This window comes from Delphinus delphis, chromosome 4 (assembly GCF_949987515.2).
Source record: "Delphinus delphis chromosome 4, mDelDel1.2, whole genome shotgun sequence".
Lineage (NCBI taxonomy): Eukaryota > Metazoa > Chordata > Mammalia > Artiodactyla > Delphinidae > Delphinus > Delphinus delphis.
In genome coordinates, this window is record NC_082686.1 from 59,825,259 (window position 1) to 59,850,220 (window position 24,962).

Here is a 24,962-nt window from a genome sequence, read left to right on the forward strand (position 1 = left end):
CTTGTGGGGCTTGCCGGGTAGGCCTTGGCGGTAAAAGCCAGATTTTTCCACCCCCCCCTCACCTCTCCCACTTCAACAAGATCAGTCTTCCCCGACCCTGGTCTTCGTAGCTGGTAGTCTCCAGTATGACCTTCAAACGCTCCTGTCTCCTAATAAGATTTTATAAAGCTGGTTCCTCTAAATGTAAAGAAGCCTGTGGGAGACTTAAGTAAATTAGTGCTTTTAAGACAAATAGGTGTATTTAACAATTGGCCGGATAACTTGGCTTCCGTCCAGCACGTTTCGGTTTCGATATCACGTGATAGCCCCAAACCCATAAGCCTGGGATTTTGCCGGCGGGCCCCAGGGGGGCGGAACTTTTATCTCCATTTCCGGCCCCGAGACCACTGCGTGAACGTCACTTCCTTAGCAATGCACTTTAGCCCGTTCCACCCACGCCTTCTACGTTGCAGTTTACAACATAATCTTTGCGGACATTTTTGTTTTGTTCTTGCAGTCCTAAAATCTAATCGCAAGAAAATTAATGTTCAAACGATCCGCAAAAATACAGGCGCCGGAGATGCAGCAAGCCCGGTTGGGGAGAACAGGGCGGAGCCCGGGGTCACGTGACTGTCTAGACCCGCCCCCCTCTGCAGCTGAAGGCTTCTCCTCCCACAGTGACAGAGCCTCTGGGTAGGTGATCGGTACAGTTTCTGGACCTCGCGCCCCGGCAGGTGAGTGGCGACCGGTAACCGGCGGCTGGTTGGGATAGAAGAGAAGAGGTGAGAGGATGAAGAGAAGAGAGAGTGTGAATGGTGGCTTCTGCTGTCCCGGGCTTCCCCCCGCTGTCATCCTGCACCGGCGATCTCATTTCTCCAGTTATCTTGACACCCGCTCCCCCAATGTGGTCGCCCCTGCAACCTAGGAGTTCACATGTCCACCCTTCCCGGGGCTGGGGGGTGAGTGCCGCCATTATGGTTCCCCTTTCGAGTCTTTGGGGCTTCGGGTAGTGGGATTGGTTCAGGCATTCTTCGGGGTCTGCAGTAGCCTCCAGGTCTCAATCCCCCGTTCTTTGGCAGAGGCCTTGTAAAGTCTTTACCTTCAGCCCGGGGCTGGGGAGCGGGGAGATAGGAAAAACCCCGGAGGCAGAGGCGTCTCCTGTGAGACCGGCTTGGGAGAGAATGTCACCGATGTGGCCCTCACTGCGGTGTCACTGTAAATCTTGCTTCCGAATGTGCATTTTCAGTTAATTCTTAGCTTTTATCTAGCATCCCTGCGAGAGGCGTTTTATAGATGTCCACAAGCTTTGAATGGATCTGGAAGGGTAAAAGGTGGCCGTTTACCTTTCTCTTCTCTGACTTAATGGTGCAGAAAAGGAGAGGACAGTTGAAAGAATAAATATATACTACCTTCAAAACAGGAGGTGTTGGTAATGCGACAGTCTAGATTGAATGGGGAGGCGTTGAAAGATGGTGTTGCGGTGTCATGATCTGCAGGAGACCCAGGCTAGCTTATGGAAAAGTGACCTCCCTGAAAGGGAAGTAATTCTTCAGAAACTAATTGGGCTGGAAAGATAATTAAACTAATGTGTTTGACCATAAACTTAAAGGTAAGGAGGTTAAGTTGAGATATTGCTGACTTCATATTTTCTGCCTTTGACATCCTCTTGCCATTTCTCCCTAAAATCCTACGTAATTGCCACTCCCAGTCAATTCCTTGACTAGTGGTAAATTTATGTTAAGTAGCATTTGTATCCCTCCTTAGCTTTCCCCATTTGTAAAAGTCCAGGTGACCTCTTCAGATTTTGATGAACAGTATTTTCTGAAAGTGCAGAAAAGATTGTTTAGGTTTTTGCCCAACCCAGTGTACTCCCATTTCACATGTAATATAGTAACCAATGTTTTGACCCCAAACAATGTGCCTTAGGGAAGAGTGTTTTTCTGTTTGGGGTTAAACTCTTGTTTATACTGCAAACTCAAAGTCCCTTGGTTCTTTTAAATTGAAAGGCCTTACAGAAATTACAAATCTGATTTTTTAAATTTAAATTACACTTTTTCTTAATCTGAAAAAATTATATTCTTAGTTAAACCTTAGAGTTTTCTAACCCATGTCATTGAAGAATCCATTAAAAAGACAACTGAAAAATGAGGAAGATGGAATCATTATCTTTGAGTGGTGGGTATGAATGACTTATTTTTGTTTTTCTGGTATCTTCCAAATTCTCTGCAATAAACTGGTCTTATTTTGTTAAGGGGGAAGTTAAAATGCTAGAGTAACATCAATTTAACAAAATGTTTTATAGTAAGTTCAAAATAGAGAAACTCGCTTATTGATGCTCGTTACTAGAAAACATAACCTTAAAAATCTTTCTTGCTTTCTCTGAGTAATGATGAAGGCCACTGTTATGATTTACAGTTTTAGCATTTTGTGCATATAACTTATATTGGACAAAAGCACTAATTTGTTTGCGATGTTTAAGTATCGGTATGCTTGCTACTGATATAAATATAGTTTTATCCATTAGTTTGCTCCAGAGTGAGGTTCCCTGATCACTAGAGGAGAGAAAAATGTAAGCAGTGTTGCTTCATTGCCCAGGTAACATTCCACCAAATAACAGGAGTTCTTGAAGTCTAAACCAGTCCTGTCTGGATGAGACCAAAATGGAATAGAGAAAACAGGCTAAAAAGGATTGAGCACTAGAGGAGAAAATGTCAATGTGAAAGAGGTTGAATGAGTTTGCAATTTTACTTCACAGTTCCCCTGATTTTAAGGAACTTGCAAAAGCAATAATTTAGACCACTAATGAAATCTGGAAGATTGGCAGCAGGAATTGGTGACTAAATTGCTACTAAAGTTGAATTTGAAAAAGAGCTTTGACGTTATACTCGATTTACACACACAAACAAGTGATGTGAAGTGTGGAAACCATTTCTGAGACGAGCTTTTTATCAATCTATGAATATTATATGCAGAAATCTTTTTTTTTTGGCCTGCCACGTGGCTCATGGGATCTTAGTTCTTAGTCCACTGACCACTGACCAGGGACTGAACTGGCCCCCCCACCCCCGGCAGTGAAAGCACGAAGTCCTAACCACTGGGCAACCAGGGAATTCCCTATATGTAGAAATCTTAACATTCATTAGAGAATTGTGCTGTAGTCCAACATTAAATGGCACACGGGGGTTTTTGTGTTCGGGTCCCTGACACCTCTTGTGTGCTTACTCTGAGGTCTTTCTTATATGTCACTGCCTTTGTAGATTATGGCCACCACCAAGATGCTTTCTTCCTCTGTGGGCAGAACTAGGCACTAACTTCTATAGACTACTACACAATATTTTCTATTCTATTTTCATTTCTAGCACGTTGTATTTAATTACTGTTTGCTGGGCTGTTCCTTAGTAAACTGTAAAGCTCCTAGGAATTCAAGGACAGTGTCTCTACTGTTGTGTCTTTAGTACCAGGATGCAGAAGTACTTGATAGGCATTAAATAAATTGTTCATTGAATGAGTGTTTGACAGTTGGACAGGGAGATTAAACTACTTTTAAAGTTCTTGCAGATCATAGCTCCTACTGAGTTTATGCACTAGGTATTAGCTTTAAGATATAAATTGTTAATAGTAACCATCCAAATCATGGTCAATAGAATAGATATAAACCTCAGATGGACTTTATTAATGTAGTGATCAACTTATTTTCACAACATATGTGTTTGCATGATAGGGAAGGGAAGAGGAGTGAGTTGTGTTTATTGAAAAAAGGGGCACTGTACAGGCTACACGTGATATAGCACTAGACTAAAAGTCAGAAAATCATCATTAAGTACTGCCACTTTAGCTATATGCTTTTAAGTAAAGTTGGGGGTGGGGGCTTATGGTTTGATACTTAGGAACCTTTCTATCAAGGGTGTTATGATTTCAAGTGAGATAAACCCTAAGTAATCTATGTGAAAGTATTTTTAAAACTAAGTGATATTTCCTGATCCTATAGACCTGGGTTCAAGTCTGGCCTTACCATTTATTTAAGCTGTGTGACTTTGGACAATTTACTTAATCTAAGCTTAAATTTCCTCGTGTTTAAATCTATGCCATAGATGCTATTAAATTAGATCATGATGCAGAGGGCCTAGTACATACTTTGTACGTTTAAATAATTAACTTTGCTGATACCTAGTTTGATTTTATATACTGAATTTCTAAAGGAGACTTTTAGATATCCTATAAAATTGAGCAACAAGTTTGGGGTATGGAGTAAAGAGTAGAATTTGAAATGAGGCTTATTACCAAAAAATAGCAAGAAAAATGTACTTCTAGCAAAGATTCCAAAATAGATTTATTAATAGGAGCTAAGAAATATCAACATAAAGTCTATTATTTTGGCAACTGCAGTGACTTAATATTTTCTATATAAAGATTTTCCAGAGCTCATGATCATTAATATGTAGAATCAATTTAAGGAAGTATTGTATTTCTAAATTATTATCCCTACACAGGATTATAGAAATATATTAAAATTACACCACCCTACAGAGGTGGAACTTTTGAGTTTAGCTTATATTTAAAATTTCTGCCTTTTATTCTAACTGTTTTTATGCCTTATTTTTATCCTCATTTGAAGTAGACATAGGAATATAGAGAACACAATGGAGACGTGAACTAGAGTAAAACTTTTCCCTTCCTAGGTTGACGGTTCACAAGGTTTAGTGGTTTTGTATTGGAAAATATCAGTAAATTAAACAATAATTGAAGTGTAGCTATCATGAGTTTATGTTTCACCTTAGTCCTGAAAAAAATAACTCATTTGTTCTAAGGAAAGATTTTATTAAGAGATTATTGAATATTTAATGTCTTTAATGTCAAGTTTTCTATTATAGTGAAATAAATTATGATCAATAACCATATTTTCCATTTAATTTTTCTGTAGAGACTTTAAAATTTTACTATTTTCTTTGTTCCTGTTGTGAACTGAAAGTGACTTCGGTTTATATAAGTGTATTATTTTATATATATATAGTATATACATATTATATGTATAGTAAATACATAAACATTGTGTGTTTATAAAGATAGCTGAAATAGATGTATATTTTCATAGTAATAAATCTTTATTTTTACCTGTAACTATTAAAGTCATCTTTAGAATTAGTTACTACTGTTAATAAAATTATTTAATGATTAATTTTTTTGAAACGCCCCTTTACATTTGTTTGTAGTTAGCTCTGTTTAATAAATTTCACAACTGCACTTAGCCTTCAAAATTGGTGGTATTTCATAGATATTTTGAGATTTAACCTGTGTTTTTTTTGTTGCTATTTTTTTGGTGTCAATATTATGACTAGTTACTACAATAAAATTTTCAGTTTTTCTGAATCTTAATGCTATCTGTAGAAACCATTGTTCTTTCGTTGACAAACCTTTTTAAAAATTATATCAACAGCATGCCATGTTTTATTTCTTTTCTGAAAAATAGTTAAGCTTATTTCATTGAAAGTAAAACGGGTAATGCATGATATAATGCAGAAGAGCTGCACATGTGCTTGAGCAATGAAAAACAACCAGACTTTGTTTTGTTTTAGTTATTTCTTAGTTTAATTCTTTTAAGTGTTTATTTAACAATAAAATAGAGAAGACTAAATTAGAAAACACTTATAAAATTGAAGAAAGGGCATGATACAGAAACTGTATGTGTAGTAATTGTATATACATATTGAAAAAGATGGACAGAAATGCATCAAAATAAGTCATCTTAGATTAGGAGATTTAAGAAAGTTTTAAAATTTCTATTTGAGTACCTACAATCACTGTTTATTGCTTTGGGCAATAATTTTTTAATTTGGTATGGAGAATTAGGCATTTAAATGATGATTTCTTCTTAATTACTTGGATATCCTAAGTGAAAATGTTTTGACTTATCCAGATAACTGAATACGTTATTTAAGTTTATAGGTGCAGGTATGTTTTTAGGCCTCTGTAAGCTCAGCAGAATTTTAAAAAGCGAAGTAAATCCCAGCATATAAAGTAATTTAATACATGGTGAAGTGATATTTCAATCCAGTGGGAAAAACGGGGACATATATAGTAAATGTAACTGACACAGCTTGTCTGTCTGGAAGAAATTAACTTGAGCCAGTATTTTGCAGCATATGCAGAAACTAGTTTCAAGATGGATTAAAAACTTAAATATTTAAAATATTAAAAATATTCCTAAAATTTTTTTATATATACAATCTAGATGTAGTGATGACCTTTTAAACCAAGATAGGAAATCTGAAAGTCATAAAAGTAAACATAGGTGTATGAGAACACATAGAAATGAAGAATTTTTCAGTGGCAAAAATAGAGGACAAAAGCCAGATTGAAAACAAATTGAAATATGTATAACAGATAGAGTTAACATTTGTCAGAACTTTTACATATTAAGAAAAAGTCCACATAATAGAAACATGGGTAAAGCATATGACCAGAACTTCAAGAAGAGAAATCCAGACATTCAACAAACTTATGAAAAGATGTATAACTTCACTAGTAATCAATATACTAACAATGAAAAATTTTTTTCTGATTAGCAGAAATTAAGTGGTAAACCTACCACTAGTGGTAAAGGATTTTCTCATAAAATGCTAGTGGAGATGTAAATTGTTACAGTTTTTTTAGTAAACAATCAGGCAATATCTGTTAATATTAAAAATACATATTCTTCCATCCAACAATCCCACCGTATGGACTCTTTTCCTTAGAATAAAAACACCAGCAAGTAGCAAGTGTTCACATGAATGTCGATTGAAGCAGTGTTTGAAGTAGCAAAAACCTGGGAACAAAGGGAATGCCTGTCAGTAGGGGTATTGGTGTATAACTTATAGATTTTATGTTTTTAAAATCCATTAAAAGTAGGAGTTAAAAAAAAAACTGAAGTTAAATCCATACTGGTGAATCAAAAGGATTTCCAAATACATCCTAAAAAGATCCATCATGTATCTTAAGTGAGAAAGGCAAAGTTTAGAGAAAAATATGTAACGAGATCCCATTTTTGTTAAACAGCTGAAAAACACCATGAGTTTTGTATATGCCTATATGATTGTCAACACTGGAAGGAGGAAGTAAGCAAAAGAAAACAGAAAGACAAAGGAAAAAAGGCAGGGTATTCACAATAACACATGCATAAAACTACATGTTTGTGCATATCTGTACAAGTTGAATTGCGGAAAGGATAGTCACCAAAGTGTATGTTTAGTGGTTACCTCAGTACATGGATGGGCATTTTGGGTGGTTTTTATTTTCTTACCCTTTTCTGTATTATGTGTTTTTATTTTTACAATGAACATGTAGTGTTTCTGTAATTAGAAAAAACTACCTTTTTTAAAAAGAAGCGACTTCCCTGGTGGCACAGTGGTTAAGAATTCACCTGCCAATGCAGGGGACACGGGTTCAAGCCCTGGTCCGGGAAGATCCCACATGCCACGAAGCAACTAAGCCTGTGTGCCAAACTACTGAGCCTGCGCTCTGGAGCCAGCAAGCCACCACTACTGAGCCCACACGCCTAGAGCCTGTACTCTGCAGCAGAAGCCTGCGCACCGCGAGGAAGAGAAGCCTCCTGCTCGCCGCAACTAGAGAAAGCCCGCGCACAGCAATGAAGACCCAACACAGCCAGAAATTAATTAATTAATAAGTTAATTAATTAAAAGTAAAAGATCTGTTAGGGCAAAGAAGGAATTAACAAAAGGAAGAATTCCATTTGAAATTGCCAGAAATGGCAATTGTCTGAAATTTTTTTTTGTCTTAATTACTTAGGTATCTGAGGGGAAAGTGTATAAATTACCCTGCTAATTCCATAAACTCTCCTTAATTTTTTTGTGTATGTGATAACCCATGGGCATCCAATAAGAAGTTGTCATTAAAAATGTACAGAAAAGTGATAGGCATTACCAGATAGGGTTACAAATTTTATTTTTGGTATGGATATTAAGTCCTCCAGAAATGTTTTCTGCCTTGGAGATAATAGAGCATATTGCACAATTATGGAGTCTGTTACCTGACGTAATTGTTTGACGGTCAGCATAAGGGAAAGTCCACATTTGGGTTTTGGTGAATAAAAAAACTAAATACAACGTTAACTCTCCTTAGAAAGCTTCAAATAAGAATGCCTATAAAGAAGCAAAATTAAGTTACTTAATACTTGATTTCAGTCCTTTTAAGAATCTGAAATTAATATATCATTCAAAGCCGTAATAGAAAATAACAGATGCTTTAGAGCAGCGGTCCCCAACCTTTTTGCCATCTGGCACCGGTTTCATGGAAGACCGTTTTTCTGAAGACGGGGTGGGTGGCGGCGGTGGGGTGGTGGTGGTGGTGCAGTGGTGGGGGGAGGGTTCAGGCGGTAATGGGGAGTGGCAGATGAAGCTTCGCTCACTTGCCTGCCACTCACCTGCTGTGCAGCCGGGTTCCAAGGAGTTAGGGACCCCTGCTTTAGAGTGAGATTTGTTATATGTTTAAAGTATTTGTATTTGTTTCTCATGTTGATATTTTTTGTTTCCCCTTTTCCTTAAAAGTTTTACTAACTTAATCATGTATATGTTCTTTATTGTAAACTGTACACATTTTTCCCCTCCATTTTTATTGAGATATAATTGACATACAGCACTGTATAAGTTTAAGGTGTACAGCATAATGACTTGACTTACATACATCATGAAATGATGACCACAGTAATTTTGGTAAACATCCATCCTCTCATATAGATACAAAATTAAGGAAAGTTAAACAAATTTTTTTTCTTGTGATGAAGACTCTTAGGATTTACTCTCTTGACAACTTTCATATTTAACATTCAGTAATGTAATTATATATCATGTTATACAGTACATCCCTAGCACTTATTTATAACTGGAAGTTTGTACCTTTTGACCACCTTCATCTGGTTACCCCTTCCCCTGCTCCCTTATTTCTAGTAACCACAATCTGATCTCTTTTGTTTTCAAAGTATAATTGACTTAAAGTGAATACTATGTTAGTTCCTGCTATACAACATAGTGATTCGATATTTCTATACATTTTAAAATAATCACAATAAGTCTAGTTACGACATGTCACCATACAAAGATATTACATACTTATTGACTATATTCCCCACACTATACATTTCATACCTGTGACTCATTTATTTTGCAACTAGAAGTTAGTACCTCTTAATCTCCCTCACATGTTTCTTTCCTCCCTCAATCCCCTTCCCTCTGGCAACCACCTGTTTGTTCTCTGTATCTATGACTTTGTTTCTGTTTTGTTTTGTTTGTTCATTTGTTTTTTAAATTCCACATATAACTAAATCATACAGTATTCGTCTTTCTCTGACTTATTTCACTAATACCCTGTAGGTCCATCTCTGTTGTTGCAAATGGAAAGATTTCATTCTTTTTTACAGCTAATGTTCCATTGTATGCACACACCACATCATCTTTATCCATTTTTCTGTTGATGGACACTTAGGTTGCTTCCATATCTGGGCTATTGTCAATAATACTGCAGTGAACTTAGTGGGGTGCATATATCTTTTCTAGTTCGTGTTTTTGTTTCCTTTAAATAAATACCCAGGAGTGGAATTGCTGGATCATATGAGAGTTCTGTTTTTCATTTTTTGAGGAATGTACAAATTCCTTTTGAAAAGAGTTGGGATATATGTAAATAAAAAGTAATTTTAGAGTAGTGTTGAGAGGCAACATAGCAAGCAAGGAGGTTAGGGGTGTAGGTACTGGAGCCAGACTGGCTCAAACCCTGGCTCTGTTACTTCTTAGCAAAGTCACACTGCTAAGAAGTAGGGTGTCTACCTCTTACTTTTACATGTTTCAATGATGCATTTCTTTTTATTGCTGAGTATTCACTGTATACCACAAATGCCACAATTTGTTTATCCCTTCACTTGTTGATAGATATTTGGGTTGTTTCTGCTTTTTGGCTGTTATGAATAAAGCTGCTATGAACATCCATGTAAAATTCTTTCTTTGGACATAAGCTTTTATTTCTCATGGGTAAATACCAAGGAGTAGAATGACTGGGTCATATGATAGGTGTATGCTTAACTTTCTAAGAAACTGCCAGATTGTTTTTTTAATGCTTGTACATTTTACATTCCTACCAGCAGTACGTGAGAGTTCTAGTTCTACATCCTTACCAACACTTCCTGTGGTCAGTCTTTTAAAATTTTAGCCCCGCTAGGTATGGAGTGGCATTTCATTGTGGTTTTCCTTTGCATTTTCCTAATATTAAGCATATTTTCATGTATTTATTTGCCATTCATGGGTCTTCTTTGTGCAGTATATCTTAAGATCTCTTGCCCATCATTTTAATTGTGTAAAATTGTCCGTTTTAGTCAGTTGTCCATTTCTGTATGTGGTTCTATAGCCTTTTTTAAAAAAATAAATTATTTTTTATATTTTTGGCTGCGTTGGGTCTTCGTTGCTGCACGTAGGCTTTCTCTGGTTGCGGCGAGTGGGGGCTACCCTTCGTTGCAGTGTGCAGGCTTCTCATTGTGGTGTCTTCTCTTGTTGCGGAGCACGGGCTCTAGGCACGTGGGCTTCAGTAGTTGTGGCTCGTGGGCTCAGCAGTTGCGGTACTCAGGCTCTAGAGAGCAGGCTTAGTATTGTGGTGCACAGGCTCAGTTGCTCTGCGGCATGTGGGATCTTCCTGGACCAGGGCTCAAACCCGTGTCCCCTGCACTGGCAGGCAGATTCTTAACCACCACACCACCAGGGAAGTCCCTGTTTAGCCTTTTTGAGCTAATATTTGTAAAATTTTAAATAATAATACCAGGCAGAATAATGGAGATTAAGATTTTATCTATTCTTTGTATAATTATTTGGTGTTCTAGCATTTATAACATCAAACAAAATAACCACTAAGGGCTTCCCTGGTGGCGCAGTGGTTGAGAGTCCGCCTGCCGGAAGATCCCACATGCCGTGGAGTGGCTAGGCCCGTGAGCCATGGCCGCTGAGCCTGCGCGTCCGGAGCCTGTGCTCTGCAACGGGAGAGGCCACAGCAGTGAGAGGCCCGCGTACCGGGAAAAAAAAAAAAATATATATATATATTTATTTATTTATTTATTTATAAATAACAAAAAGTGGGGTGCTGTAGTTTAAAGAGAATTATTACATAAACTATGGTATCCATTTAATGGAATATTGTACTGTTTAAGATGATACTTATTAAAAATATGTCAAGTTGTATTATAGTATTGATTACAGTTATATAAAAAATTGTGAGGAAATAACATCAAAGTCAACAGTATTCAAGTTGTGAGACTTTTCTTTGGGTATTTTAAAAATTATAAGCATATTGCTTCTGAAAATAAATTTTAAGCAGAAGTATGTAACAAATGCTTATTTTCTTTACTGTTTGTATCATTTAGCTATCTTTTTGGCTGTTTACATTCTTCGTAAGTTAAAATATAAAATCAGTGACTCGTTTTTTTCTTTGTAATCTGAAATCAAGAAATCTTGTAAAAATTCACATAGAAGTCTTATGGGATATTAATGTTAGCTTCACTATAACTTTTAACTCTTTAATAAGTTTTGTCTTAGAGATAAGAAAAATAAGAGGAATTTCTCAGATACTGTTTCAGGTAAATTTATTATTCCAAATTTATGACAGACTATTAACCAGAAATTTTCTACTACTATTCCCTGTAGCAAAATTATATTGGGTCTGTTTTCATTAATATTCTTATTAGTTCCAAATATGCCCATTTACTTTACAGTTAAATTTATTTTTACTATTATTATCAGTTATTTATGTTTGTGTTATAAAGCTAGGCATTAATAAAACACAGCATTGTGTGTTGTTCTTTAAAAATCTTAGTTCTTTAGGAGATGGATATTCTAGAAACAGTCAATTCTTGGTTGTTATACTACTTGCTCTTTAGTTTGTGAATGATCTGTTATATCATCTCTTTTTCATCTTCTCCCTTTTGCCTGCATATTATTCTTTGCCATTCTAACATAGAGTCAGTTAATAATGGAAAAGAGGCATCCTGGGCTTTTTTTTTTTTTTTTTTTAAGATAATAGAGGTTAAAGCTACTGGCTAAATAAGGTCTTTTGAATTATTTGTTATTATTATAAATGCTTAGATGTTAAAATCAGACTAAATTCGGACTTCTCCACTCCATAGCTCTAATCTTGAGCGAGTTGCTTAAAGTCTCAAAACCTGTTTCGTAATCAAACAATACCTGCCTCCTAGGACTGTTGTTAAAGGTTAAATGGGATGTGTTTATTTTTTAACATAATGCCTGGAATGTGATATGTGCTTAACAAGTAGTAGTTTATCTGTTTTTAATATCAGAACATTTTATTGAGTTACTGCTGTGCAAGGCTCCATGCTATGTGGAGGGAAGAGAGTTAAGAAAATGATAAATTTATGCCCCTTGAAGGCAGGGATACTTGAGTCTGTTCATATGACAGTTCTACCATTGGTCATAGGCTTCTAGCCTATAAATTTCAAACCATAGAACTTATACACTAAATACAGTATTTTGTTATTCTGGTTAATACTTTGGATTATCACCTCAGTATAACTCACTTTTATTTATAAAATTTTGAAGTGAAAAGAATCTGTGATTGTTTATTTCTAGAAATGCTATCAAAATTGTTTATGGATAAGCTTGTCATCAAAGCATAAGAATATGTAGCCAATAAGATTTGAATTCTATTCCCAGCTTAATTGTCCACCCTACCTTTTATCTTTACTGTTTCTTTTACAGGATTAGTTGTACTTTAATAAGTGAAAGGGTGTTATCTGTGTGTGCCCTCAAAAAATTTTATTGTAGTAGGAACAAATTTTTTCTGATTCTGTTAGTCCAGTTTGCCATCTGTGATCTTTCCATACTTCTCTACTCTGATTCCCACTTTTGTCTGCATATTTCCTTGTAGTCCATCTCAAGTAATTTTTTGTGAACTATTTAAGTAATGACCTTATAGATGCCTTTATTCTTAACCTTTTGGCCTATCCTTTAAAAAAAATAACACTATGAAATATGTATACCATATAAAAATATTTATTCTTGAAATCCTCTCCTTTCTGTTTTGTTATAAAGGCAACAGGGACCCAGATGCTTTCTGTCTTTCAGTTTTGCTGTCCTTAGCAAGGTGGCCTGGCTACTTAGATTTGCTTCTTTCAAGGTCCCAAGATGGCTGCGTGTCCCACAAAGATGACCAGATCCCAAGGGAAAAAGTGTTTTTCATGGCCTGTATTTTTTAAAAGAGCAAAGAAATCATTCCCAGAAGCTCCCCAGTAGACTTTGCCTTACCTCTTATTGGTCAGAACATCATAACATGCTCATTTCCAAACCAGTCATTGACAGGGGACCTGGAATTACCTTGATGTGTCTACCAAAATTTCAGCCAATTTAGGATTTTGCTAACAAGATAAAAAGGGGGAACTAGTTATGCTAGTCAGTAATCTGCCACGTAAGCCTTTTTTTTTTTTTTTTTTTTTCGCGGTACGCGGGCCTCTCACTGTTGTGGCCTTTCCCGTTGCGGAGCACAGGCTCCGGATGCGCAAGCTCAGCGGCCATGGCTCAGGGGCCCAGCCACTCCGCGGCATATGGGATCTTCCCGAACCGGGGCACGAACCCGTGTCCCCTGCATCGGCAGGCGGACTCTAACCACTGCGCCACCAGGGAAGCCCACACATAAGTCTTTCTAATGGTGTTGCTAAGGAGGTAGGTTAAATAAAATGAATAGAAAAGTACTTCACAAAATGATTGTGTACTATACTCTGTGAATATAAGGTAGTGCTATTAGCTGGAATTCTACCAATTCTATAACTTTCGTTATAATTTATAGCAAGCATAAAAATATTAGATTCTTGATGCCTTTCCCCAAGAAGGTAAACTGTGTATGAAAATAAGTATTTGCTTTTAATCAACTAGATTCTTCTTCATCTTAAAAAAAAAATCTATTATTTCCAAAGATAGTCTTCAGTCAGTTGGATAGGATGTACATTTCCAAGTGTTATGTTAAGTATCAATGAAGTGCCCCGGTATCAATTAAGGATTTTGTATGTAAATAAATCTTGTCTTAGAACCTTGGTATTTAGCTTTTACATAACACCTTACCCTTGCCTCCAGCAATTGTATCATCCAAGACTGGTAGTGAAAACATTTCTCTGGGTAATGAAATTACTAGGTATAGTGCATTAACCAATAGCAATTTGTAAGGGATCTTGTAAAACAGAAGGAACAAATTGGGCCTTTGGTGTTGTGATTTGCCACTGCAGTGTTCTGCAGTGTTTGGAGGAGAGACTGGTGACTCATTAGATCTGATGGTTGCCTGTGCTATCTGGATTTTTCCCCTTCTACAGCAGGGTTTTTTGTTTTGGGTTTTTTTTTTTTTAATCTTTCACAAATATGGGGGGTGGTTACAGTTTGTGACTATTAGAATTTTGGAATTTTTTTGTTTTTTTGGGTTTTTTTGGCTGCACTGGGTCTTCATTGCTGTGTGTGGGCTTTTCTCTAGTTGCAGTGAGTGGGGGCTATTCATCTTTGCAGTTTGCATGCTTCGCATTGCGGTGGCTTCTTCTTGTGGAGTGCGGGCTTCAATAGTTGCGGTGCGTGGGTTTCAGTAGTTGTGGCTCGCAGGCTTTAGAGCACAGCCTCAGTAGTTGTGGCGCACAGGCTTAGTTGCTCCGCGGCATGTGGGATCTTCCTAGACCAGGGATCGAACCCATGTCCCCTGCATTGGCAGGTGGATTCTTAACCACTGCGCCACCAGGGAAGTCCCCAGAAGCTTGGTTTTAATTGCATTTACTTTTTATCTTTAAAAGAGGAGTCCAACAACTAAAGCCAATTTTAAAAATATAATCGAGTTGATTTCTCTATGAGCGCAGGTACATATAACACATTGTTTTATCGGAAGCAACTGTTTTTAAAGTAAATATCATGCTTTTATTTTTTAAACGATTGAAAGCAACAATAATAGCTGCATATCGTATTAGAAAGGAGTTATTACATAGCACATAAAACTTCATGTAGGATTAAATCATATCATGATAGTTTGGATCTTATGGAGATTTGGCATGAGATTAACTTTCAGTATAATCTGACTTGCAGTATCATTTGCTTATAGCAAGTTAAACTGTTTTGGGAGGTTGTTGTCTTAACATTTTTAAAAGCCTACGTTGGGAATTCCTTGGCAGTCCAGTGGCTAGAACTCCTCGATTTCACTGCCAAGGGCATGGGTTGAGTCCCTGGTTGGGGAACTGAGGTCCCGTAAGCCGCTCGCGCAGCCAAAAAAAAAAAAGCCTATACTTTTTCACATAGATACATAAGGATTCAGTAGTGAAGCAGAAGATTTTAGTGGGGTATTTTTATTTTCACTCTTTTCATAGATAACAATGAAGGGTGGTTAATGGATACAAATTAGTACGTTGTATGACCATGTCTATCAAACTGCTATATGCTTTGCCCTGTTCAGTAGTTGTCAATATAATATGTCTACCTAATTTATCATTTTTATTTTATTTGTGAGGAGGAAACACTTCCATATTTTTCTTGTAAAACACACGTTGTGTATGATGATGTAGAGGGCAAAACTTGTTTGGATTAAGAGGGTATACAAGAGCAGACAAAGAAACTTGGCTGCTTACAGTAGACTGCTGTAACATCCTGTTGTCTGTCAAGATGCTGGGAAAGTGGTGGGGAGGTATTTATTACTTTAGTGCTTACTTGTTCTTCTGCAATTGGGGTGCTTTGATGAAAAAGCTTTAGAAGTATATTATCTATATGTGTGTGTGTGTGTGTGTGTGTGTGTGTGTGTGTGTGTATCCTTATGTCAGTGCTGTGGGAATTGCAAATTTTAATGTTCAAGAAAGCCTAGTACCTTGGACTGATCCTTGGAAGTTTCTCAGTGTTTAACTGTTAAGAGGTTGGAGCCTGAAACTTATGGACCAGGAAAACGTATTTTCCAATATCAGAAAATAGTACTTTAGACTTCTTTTCCTGCGACTGCTGGTGATGGGCTGTATCTAAGGTTTATGTTGAAGGAGGAGGAGCAAGTTCCTTTCAGAAACTAAGGCTTTCGTTGCATGGGAACCTTAGCCGGAGAATTGCCTATTGGGCTGTGCTTTCTAAACCCACTTTTGTATTGTTTTTTCCTTTTCCCAAAGTAACCAGTTACAAGATTACTAAGACAGAAAACAGGCCAAAAATTGTAGTACTTCAAGTGTGAGTCTAAGTTTCAGTTATCCAGGAAGGAATTATTCAGTTTGTTCATTGTAAGTATTTTAGGTTCTCTGGAATCAGATGTCTAAAAGGAGTCTGGTGTATAAGATTTTCTTAAGGATCAACACATGTGAAAGGAAGGGGACGGAAACAGAGTTGGTCTGGGGAAGAAGTGCAAATGCAATGCAAGCCCGACAAAGCCTCAGCTGACCAGGTGGGATGATCTGGAGTGAGCATTTATTGCTTGTGACCTCCGCATTGGGCTGATAGGGCTGGGCCTTTCTTTATACCTCCACTTTGCTCAGTCACCTGGTGCAGTTGCTCTGTGAAGGGTGTGAATGTGGGCAAGGCAGCTCTCTGCATCCCTGAAGGGCTGACAGCTGTTGGCTATCCACTTCCTTGAAGTGGAATCTGAATGTTGCAGCTCTGTGTCTAATAAAATAAAACATATAGTCTTGAGGTAGAGACTATTGTCCTCTGTACCACATAAGATTGTTTGGATGTATACAATAGAAATCAGCCTAGTTAATTGAGGAGGCAGAGTGCAGTGCTTAAAGAGCATAGGCTTTGATGTCAGACTGCCTCGGTTCATAATCCCACCTTTACTGTTTGCTGGTTTTGTGATCTTGGGCAAAGTTACTTACATCTCCATTCTTTAGTTTCCACATTTGTAAAATGGAGATGGTATTAGGGGGTATGAAGTTATTCAGTAACTATTCACTGAGTGCTTTTTTCTTTGCCCAGGCACTGTTTTCTATACCCTCATGAAACTAAGTATTCTAGGGAGTGATACAGATGCTTATACTAACCACAGTAAACAAGTAAATTAAAAAGAAAAAATATTCTTTCAGGTAGTTAAAAGTTCTATGAAGAAAAGCAGGGTAAGAGCATCGAGGATGACAATGGGAAGAGAGGGACTATTTCATGAGAGTGAGGAAAAGACATTCTAGGCAGGGCACAGCAAATATAAAGGTCTGAGTTGAAGCCGAGATTAAAATTTAACATGTTGAAGCATCAAAAATGGACAAAAGTGCCTGGAATTCCTACATTTTATACTTTAAAAACTGGTGTTTTCATAATATTCTTATTTTATCATGAAAGATGTGTTAAGAGTTGGTTTTTGAATGTATTTGTAACCACTTCTCTGAATATCATACAGTGGTGTACAAAAAGCTAAATTACTTGTGACCATCATCATGTTTTTCTCCTCTTAACATTGACTTTTTTTCCTTCCAGTTTTATACTTACTGACTGTATTCCCCGCAGTGTACATTCATGCCTGTGACTCATTCATTTTGCAACTGGAAGTTTGTACCTCTTCATCTCGCATTTCTTTCCTTTCCCCACCTCTTTCCCCTCTGGCAACCACCTGTTTGTTCTCTGTATCCATGACTCTGTGTTTTGTTATGTTTCTTCATTTGTTTTGTTTTTCTTTTGGCTGCGCAGTGCAGCGTTCGGGATCTTAGTTCCCTGACCAGGGATGGAACCTGTGCCCCCTTGCAGTGGAAGTGTGGAGTCTTAACCACTGGGCCACCAGGGAAGTCCTGTTTTGTTTTTTAGATTACACATTTAAGTGAACTCATGCAGTATTTGTCCTTTTCTGTCTGACTTATTTCACTAAGCATAATACCCTCTAGGTCCATGTTGTTGAAAATCGCAAGATTTCATTCGTTTTTTACAACTGGGAAATATTCCATTATATTTGTATACCACATCTTCTTTACCTATTCATCTATTGATGGGCATTTAGGTTGCTTCCATATCTTGGCTGTTGTAAACACTGACTTTTTATTTTATTTTATTTATTTTTTATTTATTTATTTATTTTTTTGCGGTAGGTGGGCCTCTCACTGCTGTGGCCTCTCCCGTTGCGGAGCACAGGCTCCGGATGCGCAGGCTCAGCGGCCATGGCTCACGGGCCCAGCTGCTCCACGGCATGTGGGATCTTCCCGGACAGGGGCACGAACCCGTATCCCCTGCATTGGCAGGCGGACTCTCAACCACTGCACCACCAGGGAAGCCCAACACTGACTTTTTAAAAAGTAGAATCATCTTGATTTGTTATAAGAATATTAATCAGATGAATGGAAATTTTTGGATCTGGTGAAAAGCATATTTAAGTGAATTTATAGAATTATCACTTAGGCTCTTGGTTCACTTAATAGGTTGATATCACTGTTCCTAACAGCTGCTGCCTTTGGCATAAATTAAACAATATATGCCTAAAAATAAAGTTTAAAACTGTAGAATCATCAGTTTCCTATGGTGGCTAGGATTATCCAGCTGAGTGATAAATTCACAAGGCAGCTGAATCATGAACAAACTCATTTGATTTCCACTAATTATTGCTCATACATTTGGAGGCTCTTGTTGTTTAAAAGGGAAAATATGTAAACACCTGTTTTTAAAAATCAGAACAGATACTATTATTGCCTCATGAACATTCTAGAACACCTTCATGAACCCTGGGAGGTTTAAAGCATCTGTAAGAAAGTTCTACTGTATACTCTAATGCCTCCTCATCTTTCAAGTTTCAGCTTAGCCTCCTCTAAGTCATTCTTGTCCTGCCCAAGTCAAGGTTAGATGCCTCTTCTAAATCACTCTGCACTGCTCTATGAGAGCACATTTGTTACCCTATTGTAACTATTCTTACTCCACTGTATTTTCAGTCTATGATACAGCACCTGGCATATCACTGATGCTTAAAATAAAATCTACTTAGTTTTAGAAAATAAAGTTATGGTAAAATACACATAATAGCTAAGAAAAAAAACTAGCCACTTGACTAGATTTGGTTCATATAACAAGAAGATAAGAATATGTTAGGTTCTTTTTAGAAATATAGGCAATATTAGCTTGTACTAACAGAATAAAGTTAGTAGTCATCAGTAATACTTTTCTGTTAGGCTTACTGTTAGGTGCTTCACAACAATCCCAGTAGATTTTACAGATGAAATGAGTCTCAAAAGGTTGAAAGAATTTGATTTGCTCAAGGGCACAATTTATAATTTCAGACTTCATTTGTCTGACTCAAATCCTTGGTCTCAGTTTCTCAATAAAAAGAAAGCAGCCAGAACAGATGAAAGTGGTACTCTTCAGAACTTACTCATATGACATTTAGAATACAGTTTTTAATTTTGTTTGCTCTGTTTTAAAAGAAACATTGATATCGTGAAATACTTCCGGAAGAGGGTAGCCTCAGGGGAGAAAGATCTGAAAAAGGCTATCCTTTGAGGGACAGTTGACACCAAAGAGAATTCCTCCAGGAGGGAAGATACTGTGTGTGGCTACAGTAGTTGGAAGAAACGGCCAGAGGGTAGAGGTTGGGGAAGTAGATTTAGGCTGGATACAAAACAACTCTCTAAGAGGCGATTTCTGAAAATAGAATGGCTTTTTCAAAACTGAAGCCCTCTTTAGATGGTAGGTATTACAGATGAATTTTTTGTGAGCATTTTACATCTCACAGGGAACATTTTGACAAACTGTAATTTAATCATAGCCCCAGGGTAGGTGGTACTTGTGTTTTTCAAATGAAGATATTAAGAGATTTTGATTTGTCCAAGATCTCCTGCAGTGTGTCACTGGTAGAATCAGGATATTTCCTAAGCCTGCTAACTCAATATTTCATGATATTTCCACTTTAATAGGCAGATGATCATGTATCATAGGAAATACCCATATTTGGGGAAGAAGTTAGACTGTATTATTATAAAGTTCTCTTCTGACTTTGAAAATCTTTGATTTTCTGGAGATTAAAATTTGACCTCCTTTGCTTATTTAGTACTTCTTTGAAGACTTTGCCCAACCCATTTCCCAAATAAATGCTTATCTTTAAACTTTGTTTTTTCCCCTGTTATCTAAGTAGTTTCTAGAAAAACTTTCATATTTTTATATTCTAATCTTTTGCAGTCCCATTCCTACTTACTCAACAGTTCCCTTCTGCATCTTTAGGAGGCTGGAAAATCCTAATAAACCAGTTTCCCCTTTTCTTTACTTCCTCCCTCAACTGCCCTTCCTCCAATTTTCCTACTGACACCAAAATCCTTGTCTCCTTTACATTGACATTTGTGACTGTAATATCAGATTTATTATTATTTTTCCATGATTTCTAAGGACTTATACACTAACTTCATCTTTATCAATAAATGACCAAAGTGATGATAGTCTCTACCTTATCATTGATACCATCTTTAAGGTGTTGGTGCTTTTCTTGCCCCTTTGATCATATTCTTCTCACTTGGAAGGTCTCCCATATCGCCATGTGGTTGATTTTTGGGTTTTTTAACATCTTTATTGGAGTATAATTGCTTTACGATGTTGTGTTAGCTTCTGCTGTATAACAAAGTGAATCGCCATATGGTTTTGATCTTTAATTGTTTTTACTCTTGCTTGTTTCTTTAATCACTCTTTAATTCTTCCCTGTTATCCCTGTACACCGTCCTGCTTCTGAAGGCACTAAGTGTATCAAACCAGAATTCCACTGTTAATGACTTTATTGTTACACGCCCTTCCCGAATTCTTTGATACCTTGGTTAATGGATTACAAATTGTATTCCAAGGAGTGTAGGGTTCTGTAGCCATCCTTCAATGACTCCAGAAAGACTGAAAAACACCACTGTGCCCTGCCTGAATTAATACCTAAACCTCAGGGTTTGATTTTCCTCTCTTTCTGTATTCTTTCTATTTGGACTCAACTCAGCCTTGAAACTTACTTTCCAGTTCTTACCTGTTCCCCTAACTCATCCCCATTGCTTTACACTTCTCCCACATCTGAATCAATTTCTTCTTTTCTCCCAATGTATTGTCATTTTGAACACTTAAGTAATTTTGTCTTATGGTACAGTTGTTTAAAACCAGTGAAATCTCCTTTTATTCATAGTCTTTATTCCCTAAGTTTAACACAGTACCTTTTCCTTGGTAGGAGCTCAGTAAACATTTAATAAATTGAGTCCATTTGTTACCAGTTAAGTTGTATGGACCCCTGCTCGGGCCCTAGCCCACTGAGGCCCTCTGCCTCCACAGAGAAGGTTTTTTTCCATTCGGGTTCCAGCAGCCAAAAAATGAAACCAAAGCAGAAATTGAAGCAACAGAAGCTTTATTCAATGGCCAGAGAATGGATAAGTGGGAACTTAGTTCACAAATCAAGCTCTCGCCTTAATGGCAAGACGGATTTGCTTTTAAGGAATAAAGACAATGGGGGGAAGGAGTGAGACTAATGATGGGGATGCATATGCATTAGTTTTCTGGGAAAGAGGCAGGCTTTCCTGGAAATGGGATGCCACCACTTTTCTGTCCTTTTTTGGTCAGTGACTTCCAGTCACGGCTGCCAGTAGGTGTGTCATTTGGTACACTAATGTAGTAAAATCAGTGTAGAGACTCGGGGTCTCTTGGAGTTAAGATTCATCGCCATCTTGGTTTCAGCTGGTTCTGTCCGGTTTTTGTTTTTCTCTTCCTATAGCTTCCTTTCTTTGTGTCCAGACCCTGTGATGAAAGATATATGTTAGTTCCTATTCCAAGGAGGGGTTGGTGGGTTTTGAGCAAGGGTCTGGTGACAACTCTGGTAACATATTGACACTCACCCCATAACTATTTCCGGAGCTTTTCAACTTCTCTTCATGCCTGCATCCCTTCCCCTACTTAACGTTAGGTTGGTTAAACATCATTATTCTCATAACAGTTCTCCCTCAATCTTCGGTTATTTCCTATTGTTTGTAGGATAAAGTCCAGTAGGCATTCATTTCAAGACCCACAAATTAGTCTCCCTTATCCTTATTTCTCACTGTTGCCATAACATAAACCTTTTATTCCAGTCAGGCTGTTAACTGTTCCTGAAATTTTTATTTCCCTTCTTTTGTTCTCGTTATTTCCCCACCTGAAATGCCTTTTGCTCTCCTTCTTTTCCTATGCTAATTATACCTGACCTTCAAGATGTTTTCCCCAAACATTCTAATCGTTGAACTTTTAGTAAATAAGTGTGTATTATTTGATACTTTATTACATATTGATCTGTGACCTTTACTTTATGGTTGTTTGGAGACATTATTTAGCTTTTTAAATGTACATATATTTTATCTTCTTTATTAAATTGTCAGTAATAAGTTAAACCAGCAGTTACATAGAAACATTCTGCTTTGGGGTCTGTAACCAGTTTTCTATTTGGACTTGAATAGTTCATTGTTTGGGTTTTTCAGATTGCACATCTCTAAAGTAAAGAAGTTGAACTAAATTTCTTACACTATTCTGTGTTCTGCTAAAAAAAGAAAAAAGGGAAAAATGATCCCAGAAATATTTTAAAGGTAGATTTTACATTTAAACATTTTTTAAATGTAAGATATAACTTGTTAGATGATAAAATATAAAGCAGAGAAGGAGGGGAGGTATTTTAAATAGATGGGCAGATAGGCAGAGAAGCCTCTCAGAGAAGGGGACATTTGAGGAAAGACCTGAAGGAGGTATATAGAAGCTGACATCTGGCAGAAGAGTACTCCAGACAGGGGGAACAACATGTACAAAGACCCTGAGGCAGAATGTGTATGTGCTTTGAGTAATGGCAAAGAGTTCAGTGTTTATGCAGCCTGATTAAGGGGAAGAGTAGTTAGAGAGGAGGTCAGAGAAATAATGGGAGGGCAAGATGTTGTCAGGCTAGATAAGAGGTTGGAAAGAATTCACAGTCTGTTACATTCCATGGGGTCTTTTCTATTGAATGTCTTGCATACGGATATATAATTCTGAGTTTTAATAACTGTAGACTATCCAAGAATGAGGTACTTTTAACCAAATCTTAAGAATTTTATATTTTACTTTGAAGAAGTGGTAATAACTCAAGAATACACCAATGTTCACTACCTATATTGGTTCTTTTGCTTTAAAGTTTGTAATTATAACTTAATTCTTTTTTTTTTTTTTTTTTTACCATAGGTAAGTTAACATGATGGATTTCTCCAAGCTACCCAAAATACGTGATGAAGATAAAGAAAGCACGTTTGGTTATGTGCATGGGGTCTCAGGACCTGGTAAGTAATACATAATAATCTCAATAGTAAAAATTCCTAACATCAATTAATGTCTTTTCAAGATGTTTTAGGCAGAAATACACAAGTTTCTGTTCACCTACATAAATTCTGTCTTTAAAAGATTTCATAGCTGCTGTAAGACTGAGGTAATACCTCCATCATAAGGGCTACTGTAACATTTATTATCTAAATTTGATAATTATTGAGGTACTAATTTGTGATATCCTGTTTATTATATAAATGTATAGTTGGTGTTATATGTCTTAATTTTTTTGTTAAGCGTGAGGTTAAAAAACTATAAAGTTTATGGGTTTTAGTATGTGATACCTAGATGTCTGTTAATTGGATTTGAATTTTAATAATTGCTTTTAAAGCATTTCTCAGAAATATCAACCTTGGCTCTTTGCATGTATAAATCTTTCTGAATGGTTATTCAGATATCACATAACTAGCTACCTATAGGAAAATAGTCTTATGACATGATAATGAGAATGGAAAGCAGTTTATGTTTGTTCTGCCCACACTTGGGGTACTGCATTTTAAATAATAAATTTTGTTCTAGTATTCATTATTCCACACTTCTATTGCAAAATGTGGTTCATAGTTTCCGTAGGTAAAGCTGCTCATTGATTTGTATCTTTAGTGCCATGGAAATTCATTTTTCCTTATATCTTTTTACAAAGTCATGTTGTAGTCTTTTTCTTGTTGTAATCACAGAAGAGGTGATGACACTTTTTGGTGTTAATGCAAAGAAAACACTGTCAGTCACTGTGCCTATTTCTCCCTAAGAAGCTTCTACCACTTAGAAATTGGTGTTTGAGCTTGAACTTATTAGCAGATAATATATTTCACTGTTTTCAATCTCTTTTGCCATTCGGAGAAACAATTTTTCCCCTTGAGGATCGTAAGGTCTTCAGGAAAGACAGGCTATACACAAGAACTCTTAGGGAAAAGGCAAAAGAACACTATCAAAAGAGTTTAGGTAAAAATATTTTTCTGAAACTTGTAGTTAACTGCTCTTGGAACCTATTTATAATTTTTAAGTACTTAATGAGGTAGTAGAAAAATGGCATACTTTTGTTTATGAAATATGATTTCAAACGTTAGTGATCTCTGGTATTTTGGTGCATCTTAACTATTCTTATATATAGGTTCAGAGGTAAGTATTTAAAAAATTAATAAATTTCCATTGTTCAATGTTAAATAAATATTAACATCTTAATAGTTTTCACTCGAATATTACCTAATTCATAGATCTAATTAATTGTATCAGAAGGCTAAATATTAAAATAGACTTATTCCATTGAGGCCTGCGCAGGTCCCAACCTATCTGTGGTTTGGGGTTGCTATCCGCCTCATAAAGCACAGTAGAGGCTTTGTCTTCTGGGAAGACAGAAGTCGTCTTCTCCTGAAAAGGCCTCTTACATAGCTGGCTTTGGCATCTACCAGGAATAGGAGGGCAGGGATTGAGGCCTCATGAGTCTGGTAGAGAGATAGATAGAGGTAGATGTAGAGAGGTTGAGGTTAGAGAGAGAAGACAGTGGTTATAACCAGAAAGTCCAGAGTGGGACGTTGTTACTTCCATAACTTGTCACTGTTAACTCAGCCTGGGCTTCATGACAGTCATAGAAGTGGATTCCTTAATTAAAAAAAAAAGACTTATTTCTACATATCTGAAAATGTACAACATTCCCCTCATTCCAGAAAAGTAGTTTTTGCTTACTAGACAACATGATCAGGACTTCTCTGGTGGTGCAATGGTTAAAAATGC

General features: G+C 36.8%; 1 protein-coding gene across 1 annotated transcript in view; it reads left to right on the plus strand.

Annotated features, from left to right (window-relative positions):
• Positions 1-513: 513 nt before the first annotated feature.
• The window catches only part of ATP6V1A (ATPase H+ transporting V1 subunit A), a 53,099-nt gene continuing 28,650 nt past the window's right edge, over positions 514-24,962 (plus strand). Inside the window, exons 1-2 of the mRNA XM_060010654.1 lie at positions 514-713; positions 23,097-23,191. Coding sequence (XP_059866637.1) covers positions 23,107-23,191 — 85 coding nt within the window. The 5' untranslated portion in view covers positions 514-713; positions 23,097-23,106. The remainder of the gene's footprint in view (positions 714-23,096; positions 23,192-24,962) is intronic.